Consider the following 20,793-nt stretch of genomic DNA (forward strand, 5'->3'; position numbering starts at 1 on the left):
ACAAGGACACAAACAGAAATGAAGTGACAGGTCGTCACAGTATCATCTGCAAATAATACTAACTTTAAGTTATTTGTAACTTTACAAATGTTGTTTACATAAAGATTGACTAATTTTGGTCCAAGTATTGATCCCTGAGGTACGCCACACAATATGTTCAGCTCTGTAGAAGTGTGTTCGCCTATCTTCACGTATTGCTTTTTGTTGGTTAAGTAGCTTCTAACCTAGTTCAAGACCAACCCTCTGATTCCATACATTTCTAATTTGTTTATTAAGATTCTATGATTATCCATCCATCCATCCATTTTCTACCGCTTGTCGCTTTCGGTGTCGCGGGGGGTGCTGGAGCCTATCTCAGCTGCATTCGGGCGGAAGGGGGTACACCCTGGATTAATTGTGTCAAATTATTTTGTTAAAGCTATAAACACTGCAGGAGCACATTTTTGCTATCTATTGCATTGGTGATCTCTTCTGTTATTTCAATTAATGCCATTGATGTTGAGATGTCGGCTCTGTATCCGTATTGGTTGTCTGTGAGTGTTTCGTTTTTATTTATGAATTTGTCTAATCTGTTGTTAAACAGCTTGTTAATAATTTTAGAAAATTGTGGAAGTAGAGAAACATGTCTGTAGTTTGTATACTGGTGTTTATCACCAGTCTTATAAATTGGTCCGACTTTAGCTATTTTCATTTTATCTGGGAATTTTACTGTTTGAAATTATAGGATGCTGATGTATGCTAAAGGCTCTGAAACCTCTTTAATAACCTTTTTTATCGTTTCCATATCAATTTCAGTTGAGGTCTTGGATTTACCTTTTTTCACAATATTGATTATTTCCTCTTTTGTCACTCCTTCGAGGAACATACAGTTGTGGTTTCTATCTATGGTGTCATCATACTTGCCAACCCTCCCGGATTTTCCGGGAGACTCCCGAAATTCAGCGCCTCTCCTGAAAACCTCCTGGGACAAATTTTCTCCCGAAAATCTCCCGAAATTCAGGCGGAGCTGGAAGCCACGCCCCCTCCAGCTCCATGCGGACCTGAGTGACGTGTCAACAGCCTGTATTCACATCCGCTTTCCCACAATATAAACAGCGTGCCTGCCCAAACACGTTATAACTGTAGAATGATCGAGGGCGAGTTCTTGGTTTCTTATGTGGGTTTATTGTTAGGCAGTTTCATTAACGTTCTCCCAGTAACAACACACAACAACAGCAGTCATGTTTTATTCTACCGTAAAGCAGTTCGTCTGCCGTAAACAGCAATGTTGTTGAGTTGGAGGCAGGCGAGGTGATGAAGTACGTCTCTTTACTGTAAACTTCAGAACAGACTCACACACTTGACGTCAGGTGCGCAACACCACGTAAATCGTTGGCCAACCAAAAAGTAACCCCAGTACGCTATAGCCAACATTCACCAGGAGATGGCAACAGACAAACATAGATCACTCTATTACATTCCTCCCCTTTTAGAAATGTAGAAGTTACTCAAAATAAATAAACAACCCAACCAAAAAATGCAGCAGCTCAATTAAAAAACTGTACTTAAGCCACATTCTTTTTTTTTTTTAGTACTGAACTCTTAACCTCATTTGTAAACAATAACATGCTTATTATACAAACAGTATTTGTACACCTTTAACACAGATTTTTATACTGTCTTCAGAGATTCAGTTTTTTTGGTGGTACTCGAAACCTTTCTGGGTACCTGCAAAAGGGTGTTGAGCATGGTTAGAAAAATAGTGACAGAGAATAGAACAAGGATGGACAATTCAACCCTTAACTCAACAATGAGTAGATGAGTGTTATGTGTGTGTATATGTGTAAATAAATGAACACTGAAATTCAAGTATTTATTTTATTTATATATATATATTTATATATATATATATATATATATATATATATATATATATATATATATATATATATACAGTATATAAAATAAAATAAATATATATATATAGCTAGAATTCACTGAAAGTCAAGTATTTCTTATATATATATATATATATATATACATACGGTATATATGAAATACTTGACTTGGTGAATTCTAGCTGTAAATATACTCCTCCCCTCTTAGCCACGCCCCCAACGACGCCCCAGTCCCACCCCGACCACGCCCCCCCACCCCCACCCCCACCTCCCGAAAACGGAGGTCTCAAGGTTGGCAAGTATGGGTGTCATTCAAGTCCTCAACTGACTCAGGATCTGCAAACTTTTCCTCCAGATTTGGTCCAATGTTAACCAATTACTTATTGAAGCTTTCAACTACTTTGTTCATATTGTCATTTTTCACATTTCCATCTATAAAGTATTTAAGATAGTCCTTTTTAGCACAATTTTTAATAATGCTTTAATAATGTTGCTCTCATATTGTTTTTGTTCTGCTCCAATAACTGACTGTAATATTGTTTTCTACATCTTCGTAGTATGCCAGTTAACTTGTTCTTTTATGTTTTGTACTTGTTTTCTGCTTCTGTAGATATTTGTGTTATAAATGTTCTATATAGTGTATTCTTCTTTTAGCAAGCATTTTTCAGTCCTTTTGTCATCTATGGATGATTATTTTTCTTGTGTGGAGACAAAAGAGAGAGAATGGATGTGTTTGGCTTAAAACCTGCTGGTAAAGGTAAGCTTATAAGCACCAAAGCGGTGCTTAAAAACATAGCTAGCGAGCGCCTAACTTCCCTTCGACAGTGATTTAGTTACTTCTGAATCACTAATCCTCGCCTCAAAAACTATGTTTCTTAAAACTATCATCCCTGGAGGACGAGGAATGGCTAAACATGCTACACTTCATGCCACAGGATAGGGGTGTCCAAACTACGGCCCGGAGGCCGAGCGCGGCTCGCCAGAGTCTTCAGTGTGGCTCGCCAGAGTCTTCAGTGCGGCCCACGAGACAACACAAGTTTAACTGGAAGACTGGCCCGCGGCACATTTCTGCACAAAGTGGCTCATCTAGTATGAGGTGTGTTGGTGTAATCTTACCGTCCTGACTGAAACGATGGCCAATGACCATGAATTTCAGTTTGATGAATCAAAAGCACAGTATCAATTTATATGACCAATTTCAAACAACTTTTCACACTTATAGTGTAAATTACCAATAACCAACAAATACAGTCAACACACGGTCGCACATGCACACATCCTGCTCATTGAACTTTGTGGAAATTATAAAACATGGATAGGATAGGATGAACTTTTATTTAACCCACAATGGGGAAATTACGTTGTTGCAGTGCAGGTTTTTACATACAATAACACAAGTAAAGCGTAATGGAAAAACAAAATTTTTTAATAAATACTACATATAGCCAGAGGTGGGTAGTAACGCACTACATTTACTCCGTTACATCTACTTGAGTAACTTTTGGGTTAATTGTACTTCTAAGAGTAGTTTTAATGAAACATACTTTTACTTTTACGTCAGTATATTTATAGAGAAGAAACACTACTTTTACTACATTTATCTACATTCAGCTCGCTACTGATTTTTATCAATCTGTTAATGCACGCTTTGTTTGTTTTGGTTTGTCAGACAGACCTTCAAAGAAGAATCTACGCATGCCTGCGTTTCACCAATCAGATGCAGTCAGTGGTGACGTTGGACTCCGTTTCACTAATCATACAGAGCCAGGCGGTCACAATTGTACGGAATATGTACTGTACTGTGCAATCTACTAATAAAAGTTTCAATCAATCAATCAAAAGTGTGAAGGAACATTTTTTTTTTTTTATTTCAACCGTACCTACCGTCAAAAGCCTAAAAACTAAACGCACAGTTCCTGTCTTCACAATAAAAGTGCTGCTCCATCGCGCCTGCGCTAACAAAATAAGAGTCTCCGAAAGCCAGTGCAAACAAGCTAGCAAGCTATGGAGTTTGCCGCCAATATATTTATTGTAAAGTGTATAAAAACGAATATGGAAGCTGGACAAATAAGATGCCAAAAACCAACCACTTTCATGTGGTATTAGACAGAAAGGAGGAACTTTTTTTCTCCTCCATTTGAAAACGTGGACGTTATCAGCACTGCTGTCTGATTCCAATCAATGCAAGTCATCAGAATCAGGTAATACACCAACTTATATTCTTGTCTTCATGAAAGAAAGGACTCTATATGTTAAACATGCATGTATATTCATTAAAACACCTTTAACATGTGAACAAAAACGGCAAAATAAATAAATATAAATTACATACTGTATATATAAATGTATGTATGTGTATATATATATATATATATATATATATATATATATATATATATATATATATATATATATATATATATATATATATATATATATATATATATATATATACACACACACACACACACACACAGGTAAAAGCCAGTAAATTAGAATATTTTGAAAAACTTGATTTATTTCAGTAATTGCATTCAAAAGGTGTAACTTGTACATTATATTTATTCATTGCACACAGACTGATGCATTCAAATGTTTATTTCATTTAATTTTGATGATTTGAAGTGGCAACAAATGAAAATCCAAAATTCCGTGTGTCACAAAATTAGAATATTACTTAAGGCTAATACAAAAAAGGGATTTTTAGAAATGTTGGCCAACTGAAAAGTATGAAAATGAAAAATATGAGCATGTACAATACTCAATACTTGGTTGGAGCTCCTTTTGCCTCAATTACTGCGTTAATGCGGCGTGGCATGGAGTCGATGAGTTTCTGGCACTGCTCAGGTGTTATGAGAGCCCAGGTTGCTCTGATAGTGGCCTTCAACTCTTCTGCGTTTTTGGGTCTGGCATTCTGCATCTTCCTTTTCACAATACCCCACAGATTTTCTATGGGGCTAAGGTCAGGGGAGTTGGCGGGCCAATTTAGAACAGAAATACCATGGTCCGTAAACCAGGCACGGGTAGATTTTGCGCTGTGTGCAGGCGCCAAGTCCTGTTGGAACTTGAAATCTCCATCTCCATAGAGCAGGTCAGCAGCAGGAAGCATGAAGTGCTCTAAAACTTGCTGGTAGACGGCTGCGTTGACCCTGGATCTCAGGAAACAGAGTGGACCGACACCAGCAGATGACATGGCACCCCAAACCATCACCAACCATGCAAATTTTGCATTTCCTTTGGAAATTGAGGTCCCAGAGTCTGGAGGAAGACAGGAGAGGCACAGGATCCACGTTGCCTGAAGTCTAGTGTAAAGTTTCCACCATCAGTGATGGTTTGGGGTGCCATGTCATCTGCTGGTGTCGGTCCACTCTGTTTCCTGAGATCCAGGGTCAAAGCAGCCGTCTACCAGCAAGTTTTAGAGCACTTCATGCTTCCTGCTGCTGACCTGCTCTATGGAGATGGAGATTTCAAGTTCCAACAGGACTTGGCGCCTGCACACAGCGCAAAATCTACCCGTGCCTGGTTTATGGACCATGGTATTTCTGTTCTAAATTGGCCCGCCAACTCCCCTGACCTTAGCCCCATAGAAAATCTGTGGGGTATTGTGAAAAGGAAGATGCAGAATGCCAGACCCAAAAACGCAGAAGAGTTGAAGGCCACTATCAGAGCAACCTGGGCTCTCATAACACCTGAGCAGTGCCAGAAACTCATCGACTCCATGCCACGCCGCATTAACGCAGTAATTGAGGCAAAAGGAGCTCCAACCAAGTATTGAGTATTGTACATGCTCATATTTTTCATTTTCATACTTTTCAGTTGGCCAACATTTCTAAATATCCCTTTTTTGTATTAGCCTTAAATAATATTCTAATTTTGTGACACACGGAATTTTGGATTTTCATTTGTTGCCACTTCAAATCATCAAAATTAAATGAAATAAACATTTGAATGCATCAGTCTGTGTGCAATGAATAAATATAATGTACAAGTTACACCTTTTGAATGCAATTACTGAAATAAATCAAGTTTTTCAAAATATTCTAATTTACTGGCTTTTACCTGTATATATATCCATCCATCCATCCATTTTCTACTGCTTGTCCCGTTCGGGGTCGCGGGGGTGCTGGAGCCTATCTCAGCTGCATTCGGGCGGAAGGCGGGGTACACCCTGGACAAGTCGCCACCTCATCACAGGGCCAACACAGATAGACAGACAACATTCACACTCACATTCACACACTACATCATATACAGTATATATATATATATATATATATATATATATATATATATATATACTGTATATGATATGTGTGTGTATGTATATGTATATATGAGGTAGATCACCTTGACATGGTCATTTAAAAAGTAGCTCACCTGCTGAAAAAGTGTGGGCACCCCTGGCTTACATGAACTCAACATCAAATTTGAGGAAGCACATCGCGGTAAGTAACGTTAGTAGATATTTTGGCTGTCACCGTAGGCTGATGTTAGCTTCCCTGCTATGAATCACTGTCAAATGTACATCGTGTGGGGACATTTATTAACGCACCTCAGACTCACACACACACACACACACACACACACACACACACACACACACACACACACACACACACACACACACACACACATGCATAGAAACACCAATCAGAAGTGCACAGTGTGTTTACCATGAATTGATTAACGTTGAAAAACGTATTGGGGTGTTACCATTTAGTGGTCAATTGTACGGAATATGTACTGTACTGTGCAATCTACTAATACAAGTTTCAATCAATCAATCAATGAATGCCTATGGTGCTGTTAAGTTATTGTGGCTCATTTTGCCTTAATTTTTTTTTATTTTAATCTATTATTATTTAATATTTATTATTGTTTTAGTTGCTTAAGAGATATTCCTGGCTCTGAATTTGCTCATTGCTATTTTTATGTTTTTGTGCATTATTTGTTGCCGTCATCATTAAACAAACAGGTTACTCATCAGTTACTCAGTACTTGAGTAGTTTTTTCACAACATACTTTTTACTTTTACTCAAGTAAATATTTGGGTGACTACTCCTTACTTTTACTTGAATAATAAATCTCTAAAGTAACAGTACTCTTGAGTACAATTTCTGGCTACTCTACCCACCTCTGCATATAGCTCACTCATATGTATAGATAGAAGATAAAATACAACAAAAAAACACTAACATCGGTATTGCACACCACAAACAAATACATCAAAGTAATCACATTAGTCTTATGGCTGTGGGTAGAAAGGAACTACGATAGCGCTCCTTCTTGCATTGTTAATGTAACAATCTAATACTGAAGGAGCTACTTAGGGCCTCCACATTGCCGTGCATGGGGTGAGATGGATTGGACATCATGGATGTCAACTTGGTCAGTTAAAGCACTATAGCCATCCATCCATTTTCTACCGCTTGTCCCTTTCAGGGTCGCGGGAGGTGCTGGAGCCTATCTCAGCTGCATTCGGGTGGAAGGCGGGGTACACCCTGGACAAGTCGCCACCTTATCACAGGGCCAACACAGATAGACAGACAACATTCACACTCACATTCACACACTAGGGCCAATTTAGTGTTGCCAATCAACCTATCCCCAGGTGCACATTGTCTTTGGAGGTGGGAGGAAGCCCAAGTACCCGGAGGGAACCCACACAGTCACGGGGAGAACATGCAAACGCCACACAGAAAGATCCCGAGCCTAGGATCGAACCCAGGACCTTCGTATTGTGAGGCACACGCACCCTGTTCCACCGTGTTGCCTAAGCACTATATATAATTGAAAACTACACATATATAAAAACACTACAGTACATGATGGGTAATATGTAAAACGCTCTGTCCACACTTCCCCATGTTTGGCGCATTTTAGCTGCTTGATATTTCTGATTGATTAAAAAACTTTAGAGAGGTTGTCAGGGAAAGAAACATGGTAAGAGTCTAACTTTCACATTCTTTTAAGATTCAATGTTTATCGTTTGTACTTCACTTTGCATTGTCGTCGGGGTCTGGTGCCGTGGGGGCGTTGACGTAGTTGAAGTTATGTGTTATTGTTCTGTTCAGTCTGTTCTAGCTTGCTTTAATCAATGCAAACCTAAGTGTTAATTTGGTAAAAATTAATGTTGTTACATCACAATCAACGCTGTCCTGTGTGGCAAAAAAGGCGTTGTAATGTATGTATTTGTGTATGCGTGTCTATTTGTGTGTAAGAGAGCACATATCCATAAAACAGCTTGTTGGCGATAACCCTCGAAAATATGGCTTTACCACAGGTTGTACAACTCGTACTGCATTCTTTCAACCATGGTAAAATTCATACATACATACATACATATAAACACACACACACACACACACACACACACACACAAATATTAGGGCAAAGTTCAATGAGCAGGATATGTGTGTTATGTGCGACCGTATGTTGACTTTGTTTGTTGGTTATAGTTAATTTATACCATGAGTGGGGAAAGGTGTTTGGATTGGGGCATATATATTAATGCTTTGCTCAAATCACCAGAAAATAAATCAATGGGGGTTTTAGCTAGTCATTCAATTGAATTCCACAAGAGGGTGGTAAAATCTGTCTAATGCCATACCAAAGGAATTTGCAGCAGTATAAATTTAAGCAAAAACACAATCTTGTTGAACTTGTGATGTCTCGCGGACTGCACTGAAGATACCCCTAAACTAGTATGAAAACAATGCAAATCAAAATGTATTTTTGGGGGCCCCCTTGTGGCCGTGGGGCCCTAAGCAAGCACTTAATTCGCTTACGCCTTGGGCCGGGGCTCTGCACTAACACAGACACTCGTAATAGAATTTTAGCTAAAGCTAACGACGCTAGCGTCATTACATTGTCTACACTGGAACTAATCATTTACAATAATCAGGTTACTTTTAGGGCTTCACGGTGGCAGAGGGGTTAGTGCATCTGCCTCACAATACGAAGGTCCTGAGTAGTCTTGGGTTCAATCCCAGGCTCGGGATCTTTCTGTGTGGAGTTTGCATGTCCTCCCCGTGACTGCGTGGGTTCCCTCCGGGTACTCCGGCTTCCTCCCACTTCCAAAGACATGCACCTGGGGATAAGTTGATTGGCAACACTAAATTGGCCCTAGTGTGTGGATGTGAGTGTGAATGTTGTCTGTCTATCTGTGTTGGCCCTGCGATGAGGTGGCGACTTGTCCAGGGTGTACCCCGCCTTCCGCCCGATTGTAGCTGAGATAGGCTCCAGCGCCCCCCGCGACCCCAAAAGGGAATAAGCGGTAGAAAATGGATGGATGGATGGAGGTTACTTTAAATTGATGTTTTACTTATTAACCTTTGTGAAGATGGACCATACTTGCCAACCTTGAGACCTCCGATTTCGGGAGGTGGGGGGTGGGGGGTGGGGGGCGTGGCTAAGAGGGGAGGAGTATATTTACAGCTAGAATTCACCAAGTATTTCATATATACATATATATATATATATATATATATATATATATATATATACATATATATATATATATATATATATATATATATATATATATATATATATATATACATATATATATATATGAAATACTTGACTTTCAGTAAATTCTAGCTATATATATAATTATTTTATTATATATATATATATATATATATATATATATATATATATATATATATATATATATATATATATATATATATATATATATATATATATATATATATATATGTATATATATAAATAAAAGAAATACTTGAATTTCAGTGTTCATTTATTTACACATACACACACACAAAACACTCATCTACTCATTGTTGAGTTAAGGGATGAATTGTCCATCCTTGTTCTATTCTCTGTCACTATTTTTCTAACCATGCTGAACACCCTTTCGCAGGTACCCAGAAAGGTTTCGAGTACCACCAAAAAAACTGAATCTCTGAAGACAGTACAAAAATCTGTGTTAAAGGTGTACAAATACTGTTTGTATAATAAGCATGTTATTGTTTAAAAATGAGGGTTAAGAGTTCAGTACTAAAAAAAAAAAAAAAAGAATGTGGCTTAAGTACAGTTTTTTAATTGAGCTGCTGCATTTTTTGGTTGGGTTGTTTATTTATTTTGAGGAACTTCTCCATTTCTAAAAGGTTGAGGCATGTTATAGAGTGATCTATGTTTGTCTGTTGCCATCTCCTGGTGAATGTTGGCTATAGCGTACTGGGGTTACTTTTTGGTTGGCCAACGATTTACGTGGTGTTGCGCACCTGACGTCAAGTGTGTTGAGTCTGTTCTGAAGTCTACAGTAAAGAGAGGTACTTCATCACCTCGCCTGTTTATTGCCTCCAACTCAATATATTACAACAACATTGCTGTTTACGGCAGACGAACTGCTTTACGGTAGAATAAAACATGACTGCTGTTGTTGCGCTGGGAGGACGTTAATGAAACTGCCTAACAATAAACCCACATAAGAAACCAAGAACTCGCCCTCGATCATTCTACAGTTATAACGTGTGTTGTGGGAAAGCGGAAGTGAATACAGGCTGTTGACACGTCACTCAGGTCCGCATGGAGCTGGAGGGGGCGTGGCTTCCAGCTCCGCCTGAATTTCGGGAGATTTTGGGGAGAAAATTTGTCCCGGGAGGTTTTCGGGAGAGGCGCTGAATTTCGGGAGTCTCCCGGAAAATCCGGGAGGGTTGGCAAGTATGAGATGGACTGTGCAACTTCTGAACGAATCGCGACACAGGATGTTACTATTTGCAACAGTATTCGGCCGTTCGGGACTTGGGACAAGAGAGATCCAACATGTAATTGTAAATAAACAAAACTGTCAAATAACTAGTTAAGTTAACGACATGCTGGTGTTTATCTCTATCGTCATGTTAAGAGCACACAAATGTTTGTAAATATACCGTGCCTGAAAGATTATTGACGTAGAATGAGAAAAGTTGTGTGTGAGAGAAAAAGACGTGTGTGCATAAGAAATAATATGTGACTGAATTGAACCCACTTGTCCAGGGTGTACCCCGCCTTTCGCCCGAATGCAGCTGAGATAGGCTCCAGCACCCCCCGCGACCCCAAAAGGGACAAGCGGTAGAAAATAGATGGATGGATGGATGGATGAATTGAACCCATTAGCACAAGATTTGTAATCAAAGTTAGGTGTCGTACTTGCATTTTGTGACTTCTTCTGGAGGCAAAAGCACAATAAGCTGAAAAATACACTTTCAGTAATTGTTTTCAGAGCGCAATGAAATATTAAGTACACAATATCAGTTTTTACGCAAATGTTTAATTACTGTTGTTTTATTTCATACAATAATTTGTGCATTTCAAGCAAAAAGTCTGCTCACCTGTGTTCAGTGACCATCCCTGGCAAAAACTGACCAATCACAGCTCTGCGTTCTGCGTCGGCGGTGACGCAAACCTAGGATTTTTGGGAGGTGCACGTAGGCTACGCGGGAGGCCACGCAGGGGGCAGGGGGACGACGGCGTTGCCTACGCAAGCTATGCAACGCAAGAGGCTTTAGTGTTAGCTGTAATTGAATGTATATTCTATCATAACAACAACATGACTGCAAATTGTTCCTTTCTTCTTTTGGACTGCTTTGTTATGTGTGCCTGCGCTCCATGTGCGTATGTGTTGACGAGCACCAGGTGAGTGACCGCCGTAAACAGCAATCATTTAATTTGGGCCGGTAAAAACTTTACTACACCAACTTACTAATTAGGAAAAATATAGACAGTTTTAACACAAATGTCAATCAATCAATCAATGTTTATTTATATAGCCCAAAATCACAAGTGTCTCAAAGGGCTGCACAAGCCACAACGACATCCTCGGTTCAGAGCCCACATAAGGGCAAGGAAAAACTCACAACCCAGTGTGACGTCGATGTGAATGACTATGAGAAACCTTGGAGAGGGGAGACCGGATGCAATGGACGTCGAATGGGTCTAGCATAATATTGTGAAAGTCCAGTCCATAGTGGATCTAACATAATAGTGAGAGTCCAGTCCATAGTGGGGCCAGCAAGAGACCATCCCGAGCGGAGACAGGTCAGCAGCGCAGAGACGTCCCCAACCGCATGTCCACCCCAATCGGTGTGGACCGCTCGCCTGTGCGAGTGTCCTGTGTTCTGTTAAACCACTAATGGTAACATAAGCTGGCCAATTGTGTTCTTGTTATATATTTTGCTTTGAAAAATGTTACCGTGAGAAAGTTGCATACTGTCCTTTTAGTCCTTTTAATTTTGGTTTGAATAGTCCCGTTTTCTAATACTGGTTTTATTGAGTGTTCAACCGACTTTTTTTTTACACATTATGTAGAAATATAGAAAATATTAATTACTACTTTACATTATTATTACAAATATAGCAATTTAGCCAGTGCCTAGTTGCACCTGGTCGTGAAGTACTTTTTTTCGTGGAGAAGTGCGTAGTTACCTACCAGATTTGTTTCTGAATGTGCTCATCCGGGGTCTTCTCGAGTTATACAATGGACTTTGTGGAAGGAAGATTGATGACTTGAAGTTGTGACTTTTGTCAAAGTCAGCGATATAGGCCTCCAACGCAGCTGAGGCGGAGTCATACTCCTTTGGAGAGCAAATATTGATCAGTCCATCAAACAGCGACAGTAAATTACTGATGACACCTTCATGAGCCACCAACAATATGTAATTATAGTTGAAAATATAAAAAGACATTGTAAATTACATTTATTTGAACACTTTCAACAGACGGCTGATTAACAACAAGAATAGTCACCATTTGTAATATTAATTGTGTTGAACTACGTGATACATCAACTGAAAGGGGAACTCCACTGTTTTGGAATTTTGCCTATTGTTCACAATCATAAGAGACTAGAACACACATGTCTTTCTATCGGGGGGATTTTAAAGATGATAAAAAATGCTTGGAAGATGCGGCCAATGGGAGTCACTGTTGTAGCCTTCGAAGCCCTCTAAAACAAGTTCAAAACACTCCATCAACTTTTTGTATACACACTGAAAGTATATATTGTATATAATGTAGGAACATAAACCTTCATAACAATATGTAATATCAGTGTTTCCCCCAGAAAATGTGTTAGTTAAGGTGGTGACTCTCCAGGGGGAGGGGACAGAGGAAGGGGGTGGGTGGGTGTAAGGATCGGTGTAACTCGGCCCGTCGCCATCACGTCTCCACCTCGTCGCTGCCACCACAGCCTGGGAGGCAATAGACTACAGACTGCAGTGAAGTCGGCCGGCTTCGTCGCGTGCAGAAGCCTACAACTTTTGGTTGTGTTTTCTGCTCAATTTGCTGAATGGCGATACACGATATATATCTCTATATTTTTTTCCGTAAAGTAAAAATAAAACAGTCCTAGTTACCTGAGATACTAAGTACGTCATTATTATGACTTAGTAATATACTAAGTAAAAATAATGACAAAATAATGGCTTACTAAGTCAAAATAATGACTTAAAAAGTCAAATTAATGACTTACTGTAAGTTAGCGTTTGCAATAAGCGTTTGAAAAAAAGAGTTAAAAGTGGGGCCACATGCTGACATATGTTCAACTCATCATGCTTAATTTATTACAGCATTTGGGAAGCCTGTAGTTGATTTTTATTATGTAAATGTTATATTTTTATCAACATGTGATAGCAGGGACCCTGACATTCAAAACTAAGCTGCTACATTACTAATGATTAATGTAATACAATCGCAATAGGAGAGACTATTCATCCCTGAACACCATGGAGTTCATGTAGTTGATGCAGTTACATTATTATATCAACTATCAAAGACAGCTTCAGGAAACTCTTCATTTAACCTAATATCCTTTTTTGCTGCTTCAACACAGCTCAATCAACACAGAAAAAGGTCATGTGAAATAACTTAGTTAACTGTAGGTCAATAATGATTGTCTTTCTCTCAGACAGACAGGGCTTTGCTGTCCGTAACACACGCATGCAAACACGCGCCGCACAGTGAGCTAACGTTACGCTAAAAGCTAATTAGCCTTCACCTCAAGGACTGCGAGCGAGCTGAGCTGCCGTTTATGTTTCTAGAACGTCAATGGGCTCATACTGATGTTACTAGTAGTTGACTTGGAAGGGTTTATTATAATTTGGGGAGAGTCCGCTGCATTATGCTCACCTGCTAAACACCTTTCTGCTCATCCCACCGTCTCTCCCCTCTGCCTGCCAGAGCACTGACTACATACGCTCTGAAAATGCACTGCTGATTGGCTGTTACATGCGCTCTGAATACACACTGCCGATTGGCTGTTACCGCTCAGCGTGTAAACAATCAAATGGTTCTGTGGGTGGGACAATGCTGGGTGCTGCAGAGACGTACGGACAGAGGCAGAGGCAGAACTAAGCGGAGCAGCTTGTTAAGACTTTAGTTTAGGCGGGAAACCCTGAATATGTACAATATTTACTGTATGTTGCTCATTTTAATCATTGCTGGATGTAATTCTTCAACCCATTTATTTCCGTTTCCATAGCAGCGCACGTCTGACTTCTGGCAACAAGCCCTACCGGATACAAACACGCGAGTGTGTTCTAATCATGGCAAATTCGATAACAAACATCAAAGACGACTATTTTTGGACAAAGGAGGATTCACAACCTTATCTTTTTTAATCTGAATTATGGAGTATGAACTACTGCTTCTAGAAGCCAGTACGAAGGAAGAGTGAGACGTTAGAGCAGACGGAAGCCAAGAAAGTTAGATAAGAGTGAATCGAAGCTGCAAATTTGGAACTTGAAGCCAAGCGAATTCGATATAAATGGTGTGCTTACCTATAATTAACCAGAAAAAACGTTCCTGGCCGGCTGGACCAAACAGACAAACTGTCCATCGAGTGAGTCACACTTTATATTGATCATGATACATGCAGCACGTCATGCGTGTACCATGACAGACAGCATACGCTGTCTGGCTTGCTGTGTACAAACAAAACATTTAAATGTGGACTAATACTTTACAGATACTGTAATATGACTGTTCATGTTTTTCAGTCAGCACAGATTGGTGTCTTATCACATTTTGCTGTCCATTACGAACACGTGTTTCGTGCTGACGTAAAAGCTAGCTTATCTCTTGCCGTAGTTAGCTTCTACAGCTAATACCGTGGCACGCCGATGTGTTGGTACGCTAGAAAAAAAGTTCCTTGGTGTTCATTCTTACAATAACAATGTCGCTACCGTTTGGTTATCATACAGCTTACGGAACGTAAATGACGTATTGTTGACAGTTTATGAATGCATTTTTAAAGTGATTTAGTGGTAGAATTGATTGCCCCCATTAGCTGCATTGCTAGCCACCAAGAACGAGCAGATTTGTATATGTTGGAAAGAGAAAAAATAAAATAAACTTTTGTCTTCTTGTCTTTTAAAAGGATTGTAAACAGTAGGCAAAATTCCAAAAACAAGCGCAGTTCCCCTTTAAGAGTGCCCCAACCTTTACAGTATTTTGAGATAATTGTTATGCTTTCGGTCGCAAGCAAAAATTGGAGTTACAAACATCCCCACCATTAGTTGACAAAGCATATGTCAGAGTAAACCCTGTAAGATCCACCCAAAACATTTGGTCTTGGCATTAACTTATAACTAGAGATCGACATAACTTTGTTTGTCCAACAAGTGAAGCAAGAAAGTGAGTGTGAAGGACGGTGCTGAGAAGAAGTAGTAGATAATATTTGTTGGATTAAAAAAAAAAAAGATGATCAAAAAACATGACCGAGGATGTAGCTGACTTGATAAAGCAGTTGGAGGGTATCACTGCGAGTCTGCATCATAATGAAGCAGAAGACACTTAATGTTATCTGAAAAAATACTGAGGCAATAGTACGGTGGCCAAAAAGTACAAAACAAAAGTACAAACTGTGGCTTCTAAATTACTTTGAATCTTAATGACATATGTATTGAATAGCCAATGAAATTTTAAAAAACACCAACATGCTCTTGCATATCAGTGCAACCGAAGAAATGAACACACTTAGTATGCACTCAAAAGTGTGATAGTTAATGCATAGCACATGTCAATGTTTGGATGATAAACAAAACATCCTAACATGTAAAGTGCTATAATTATTATATCGGTATACATAGTTCTAATATTTCTGTTTGTTCATTAGTTGGATGGTTGTGTTAGGCAAAGTGGATAAAAAAAACTAAATTATTGCTGACAATCCAACACTGTGGAAAACTAATCAACACCACAAACAAAACTAACCTTATCTTGGTATTTGAAGGCGGTGCTGAGGTCGGTCACCAGCAGGCTGCTTCTAAGGTGGCCTGAGCTCGACAGCAACGTTGTCACGGTCGACTCTGGAGATACATTGTTCGTCACAGGGCTGGTGGAGTCCATGCTGGCAAAGACAACATGTTAGGTCCGGTATTATTCTAGCACAGTCCAGTCAGGGCTTCAATCTATTTATTCATTCAATCTATTTAAAACAATACAAATATGTTTACAGCTAAAAACTAACTTTTGTTGTTGTTTTTTAATTAATGTCAAAGGACAGCCTGTATGTGCTTTTAGATGGGGGAGTGTCCCACAGCAGCACACAGTGCTTGTTAAGAGCAATACGTGCATTCATTTCAGTCTCCAAACGTCTCCACTAGCTTTGCTGATAGTCGCTTTTATGACAAAGACATAGAGCGGGTGTGTCAAACGTACGGTCCGAGGGCCGTATCAGGCCCGCGAACAGGTTTTATACGGCCCGCGGGATGAGTTTACTAAGTATAAAAATTAACCGGAAATTTTGGAATGAAAGAAACGGCTGTTCTAAATGTGTCCACTGGTGGTCGCAATAGCAATTATTTGTATCTTTGATAACATGATGTTAGTACATCAGTCGAGGAAAATTATCAAACTACATAAATAACATCCTGTCATTTGATTTTGATATGATTTTTTTATCTTGATAGATTGAAAATTAACACCAATGAGCTTACTGACGAATATTATCACACAATGTATTCAAAAAATATAAATAACGACAAGGTACACCCTGGACAAGTCGCCACCTCATCGCAGGGCCAACACAGATAGACAGACAACATTCACACTCGCATTCACACACTAGGGCCAATTTAGTGTTGCCAATCAACTTACAAACCCCCCCCCCCCCCCCCCCCCCCCGCGCGACCCCAAAAGGGACAAGCTGTAGAAATGGATGGATGGATGGATGGACAAGTAAATTATTAACAGCAACATGTAAGTGTAAACAAATACATTTGTACATTTGTGCTTGTTTTATTTTTAAACAAAGAAAACAATCTGAATTTTTCTTTATTTTTTTAAGTTATCGTGCCGTGATTTTACCAGTTTGGCCTATTGGGTGTAGATTTTTCTCCATGTGGCCCCCGATCTAAAATGAGTTTGACACCCCTGATTTAGAGGGCTCTGATTTGCACTGCAGTCCTAGGTAGGGGGGCGGCATTTTCATGACAGAGATGTACGAGTGATGTTAATCTCTCATCTCTCATTTACCAACAAAAATCGCGCTATGAATCACTCTCAACAGTTCACAAATGCTCTTAACTTGCGAGGGTAAATGTGTTGGAATATAAATAAATGTTAAAGATGAAAAACACGTTTGAAAGGTGAAGCGCTGTGAATACTTTCCAGATACAGTGCGTGTGTGTGTACGTATGCATATATATATTATGTATTATAGTTATTCCGTTTCCGTACGATTCTGACCTTTTGGAATGGATTTCTAGTAAAACCAGAGGTACCACAGTACAGTATGAGCTATGTGCAAACTACAATAACTTTACTATTAGAAATGTTTATGGTTTTTTTCACTATCACAACAATTATATACTTCAACACAGAGTTGAGCAAGTTATCAGTAACCTAACTACTGATAAATTGAGAACGAGTCAAATTAAATGCACTAGCTGTTACTGTACTTATTTCTGCTCCCATGGTATGTTGAATTGTCAAAGTGATGTATTTTTCATTGAAGCTTGGTAAACCAAAACATTTACAAATTCTTGACATGTTGAATTAGTGTTAGGCTTTTTTAATGAACATTTTTTTTAAATCCCCCACATATACATTTTTTACAGTACGTGTTGCTAGCTAATGGTCATTTGATTTAGCAATTACCACGGAACCACAAAACACGCACTTGCAATCAAAGTTAATCAAAACAAGAAGGATTCAGAAAAAGTATTTTTTTTTACCGAATTCCAGTATGTTGTGTTTAAAAGTTGCAGTTAGCCAACGGCGGGTTTCCGTCTCGCGTCGTGTAAAAAACGGCTGACTTCCTGCTGCTCCGAGAAGCATTTCTAGGCTGACGGGGAACGTTAGTGTTGCATTTGGCTGCTTTAGGATCAGATTATGTACCTCGTTGCCTCCCATTGGCTGATTTTTCCATCTTCGTTGTCTCGGCTCCATCTCTGATTGGTTACATTTAGCAGCCGGAAACTTGACGCGCCTGACCATATATATTTACAGTCAGCGCCCCACTTGATGCGCATGTGCAGTTTGACAAATTATGAAAAAGATTAAGTCGTAGACAGAACGACAATGAGGCAACATAACTGTGAAAAAAAATCTGATTTTTCGCAACATCATGCATCTTTTTCATTAATTCGTAGTACACTTTACATTATGTATTAGAAAAACATTACACGTAGTTATGTAGTATTTCCCCAATTGAGTGATTGCTCTGTCTGAAAGAAGATATGTGAGACTGAAAAAACATTGAGCGAGAGAGAGAGAGACACACACAGAGAGAGAGAGAGAGAGAGAGAGAGAGAGAGAGAGAGAGAGAGAGAGAGAGAGAGAGAGAGAGAGAGAGAGAGAGAAAGAAAGAGCGAGCAAGTGACATCACAGCCCGCGGTTCGCGCAGCTCGGACTTTGCCGGTAGTGATGGGATTTTTGGCTCTTCTAAGGGAGTCGGATCTTTTGGCTCGGCTCACCAAAAGGTCACGAAAGGGAGTCTTTCGACTCTTAAGTCACTCCTCCGATTATTAATGGTCATATACAGGTATATATATATATATATATATATATATATATATATATATATATATATATATATATATATATATATATATATAGACACATACACACACACACACATACATGTATATATATATATATATATATATATATATATCCATCCATCCATCCATCCATTTTCTACCGCTTATTCCCTTTTGGGGTCGCGGGGGGCGCTGGAGCCTATCTCAGCTACAATCGGGCGGAAGGCGGGGTACACCCTGGACAAGTCGCCACCTCATCGCAGGGCCAACACAGATAGACAGACAACATTCACACTCACATCCACACACTAGGGCCAATTTTTTAGTGTTGCCAATCAACTTATCCCCAGGTGCATGTCTTTGGAGGTGGGAGGAAGCCGGAGTACCCGGAGGGAACCCACGCAGTCACGGGGAGGACATGCAAACTCCACACAGAAAGATCCCGAGCCCGGGATTGAACCCAAGACTACTCAGGACCTTCGTATTGTGAGGCAGATGCACAACCCCTCTGCCACCGTGAAGCCCTATATATATATATATATATATATATATATATATATATATATATATATATATATATATATATATATATATATATATATATATATATATATATACACACATATATATATATATATTTCTAAGGGAGTCGGATCTTTTGGCTCGGCTCACCAAAAGTTCACGAAAGGGAGTATTTCGATTCTTAAGTGACTCCTCAGATTATTAATGGTTACACACACACACACATATATATATATATATATATATATATATATATATATATATATATATATATATATATATATATATATATATATCCATCCATCCATCCATCCATCCATCTTCTTCCGCTTATCCGAGGTCGGATCGCGGGGGCAGCAGCCTAAGCAGGGAAGCCCAGACTTTCCTCTCCCCAGCCACTTCGTCCAGCTCTTCCCAGGGGATCCCGAGGCGTTCCCAGGCCAGCCGGGAGACATAGTCTTCCCAACGTGTCCTGGGTCTTCCCCGTGGCCTCCTACCGGTTGGACGTGCCCTAAACACCTCCCTAGGGAGGCGTTCGGGTGGCATCCTGACCAGATGCCCGAACCACCTCATCTGGCTCCTCTCGATGTGGAGGAGCAGCGGGTTTACTTTGAGCTCCCCCCGGATGACAGAGCTTCTCACCCTATCTCTAAGGGAGAGCCCCGCCACCCAGCGGAGGAAACTCATTTCGGCCGCTTGTACCCGTGATCTTGTCCTTTCGGTCATAACCCAAAGCTCATGACCATAGGTGAGGATGGGAACGTAGATCGACCGGTAAATTGAGAGCTTTGCCTTCCGGCTCAGCTCCTTCTTCACCACAACGGATCGATACAGCGTCCGCATTACTGAAGATGCCGCACCGATCCGCCTGTCGATCTCACGATCCACTCTTCCCCCACTCGTGAACAAGACTCCTAGGTACTTGAACTCCTCGACTTGGGGCAGGGTCTCCTCCCCAACCCGGAGATGGCACTCCACCCTTTTCCGGGCGAGAACCATGGACTCGGACTTGGAGGTGCTGATTCTCATCCCAGTCGCTTCACACTCGGCTGCGAGTGTATATATATATATATATATATATATATATATATATATATATATATATATATATATATATATATATATATATATATATATATATATTACATATACAACTCGAATATAAAAACAACGACTAATCTCAATTAGATAAAAAGTCTAATGTGATTGTTGAATGTTGTATCTGATTGTGTATTATTTGTAAATTTCCAACTACAGTATTTACAGTGAAACAGCACAACATCAACAAAACATAGCAAATTAAAATGTGCAAAACTTAAAGAAAAAGTAGCATCCAGGTAAATGTTAGCTTGTCTTTGGCAGATTAGTATTACCAGTGGCGGGCCGTACATTTCACACAAAGG

At 39.6% G+C, this 20,793-nt stretch overlaps 1 protein-coding gene across 3 annotated transcripts in view; it reads right to left on the reverse strand.

The window, feature by feature from the left end:
* The window catches only part of lg20h18orf54 (linkage group 20 C18orf54 homolog), an 81,145-nt gene extending 62,968 nt beyond the window's left edge, over positions 1–18,177 (reverse strand). For all 3 annotated transcript variants that reach the window (XR_009817430.1, XM_061980590.1, XM_061980589.1), the window contains exons 1-3: positions 18,062–18,177; positions 16,098–16,233; positions 12,316–12,460 (exon numbers count right to left, since the gene is read on the reverse strand). Coding sequence is in view for 2 of the 3 variants with exons in the window: in XM_061980590.1 (XP_061836574.1) it covers positions 12,316–12,460; positions 16,098–16,232 (280 nt within the window). In the remaining variant the exon portion in view is untranslated. The remainder of the gene's footprint in view (positions 1–12,315; positions 12,461–16,097; positions 16,234–18,061) is intronic.
* Positions 18,178–20,793: the final 2,616 nt, after the last annotated feature.

The sequence above is a fragment of the Nerophis lumbriciformis genome, linkage group LG20, assembly GCF_033978685.3.
Source record: "Nerophis lumbriciformis linkage group LG20, RoL_Nlum_v2.1, whole genome shotgun sequence".
In the NCBI taxonomy this organism is placed as follows: domain Eukaryota; kingdom Metazoa; phylum Chordata; class Actinopteri; order Syngnathiformes; family Syngnathidae; genus Nerophis; species Nerophis lumbriciformis.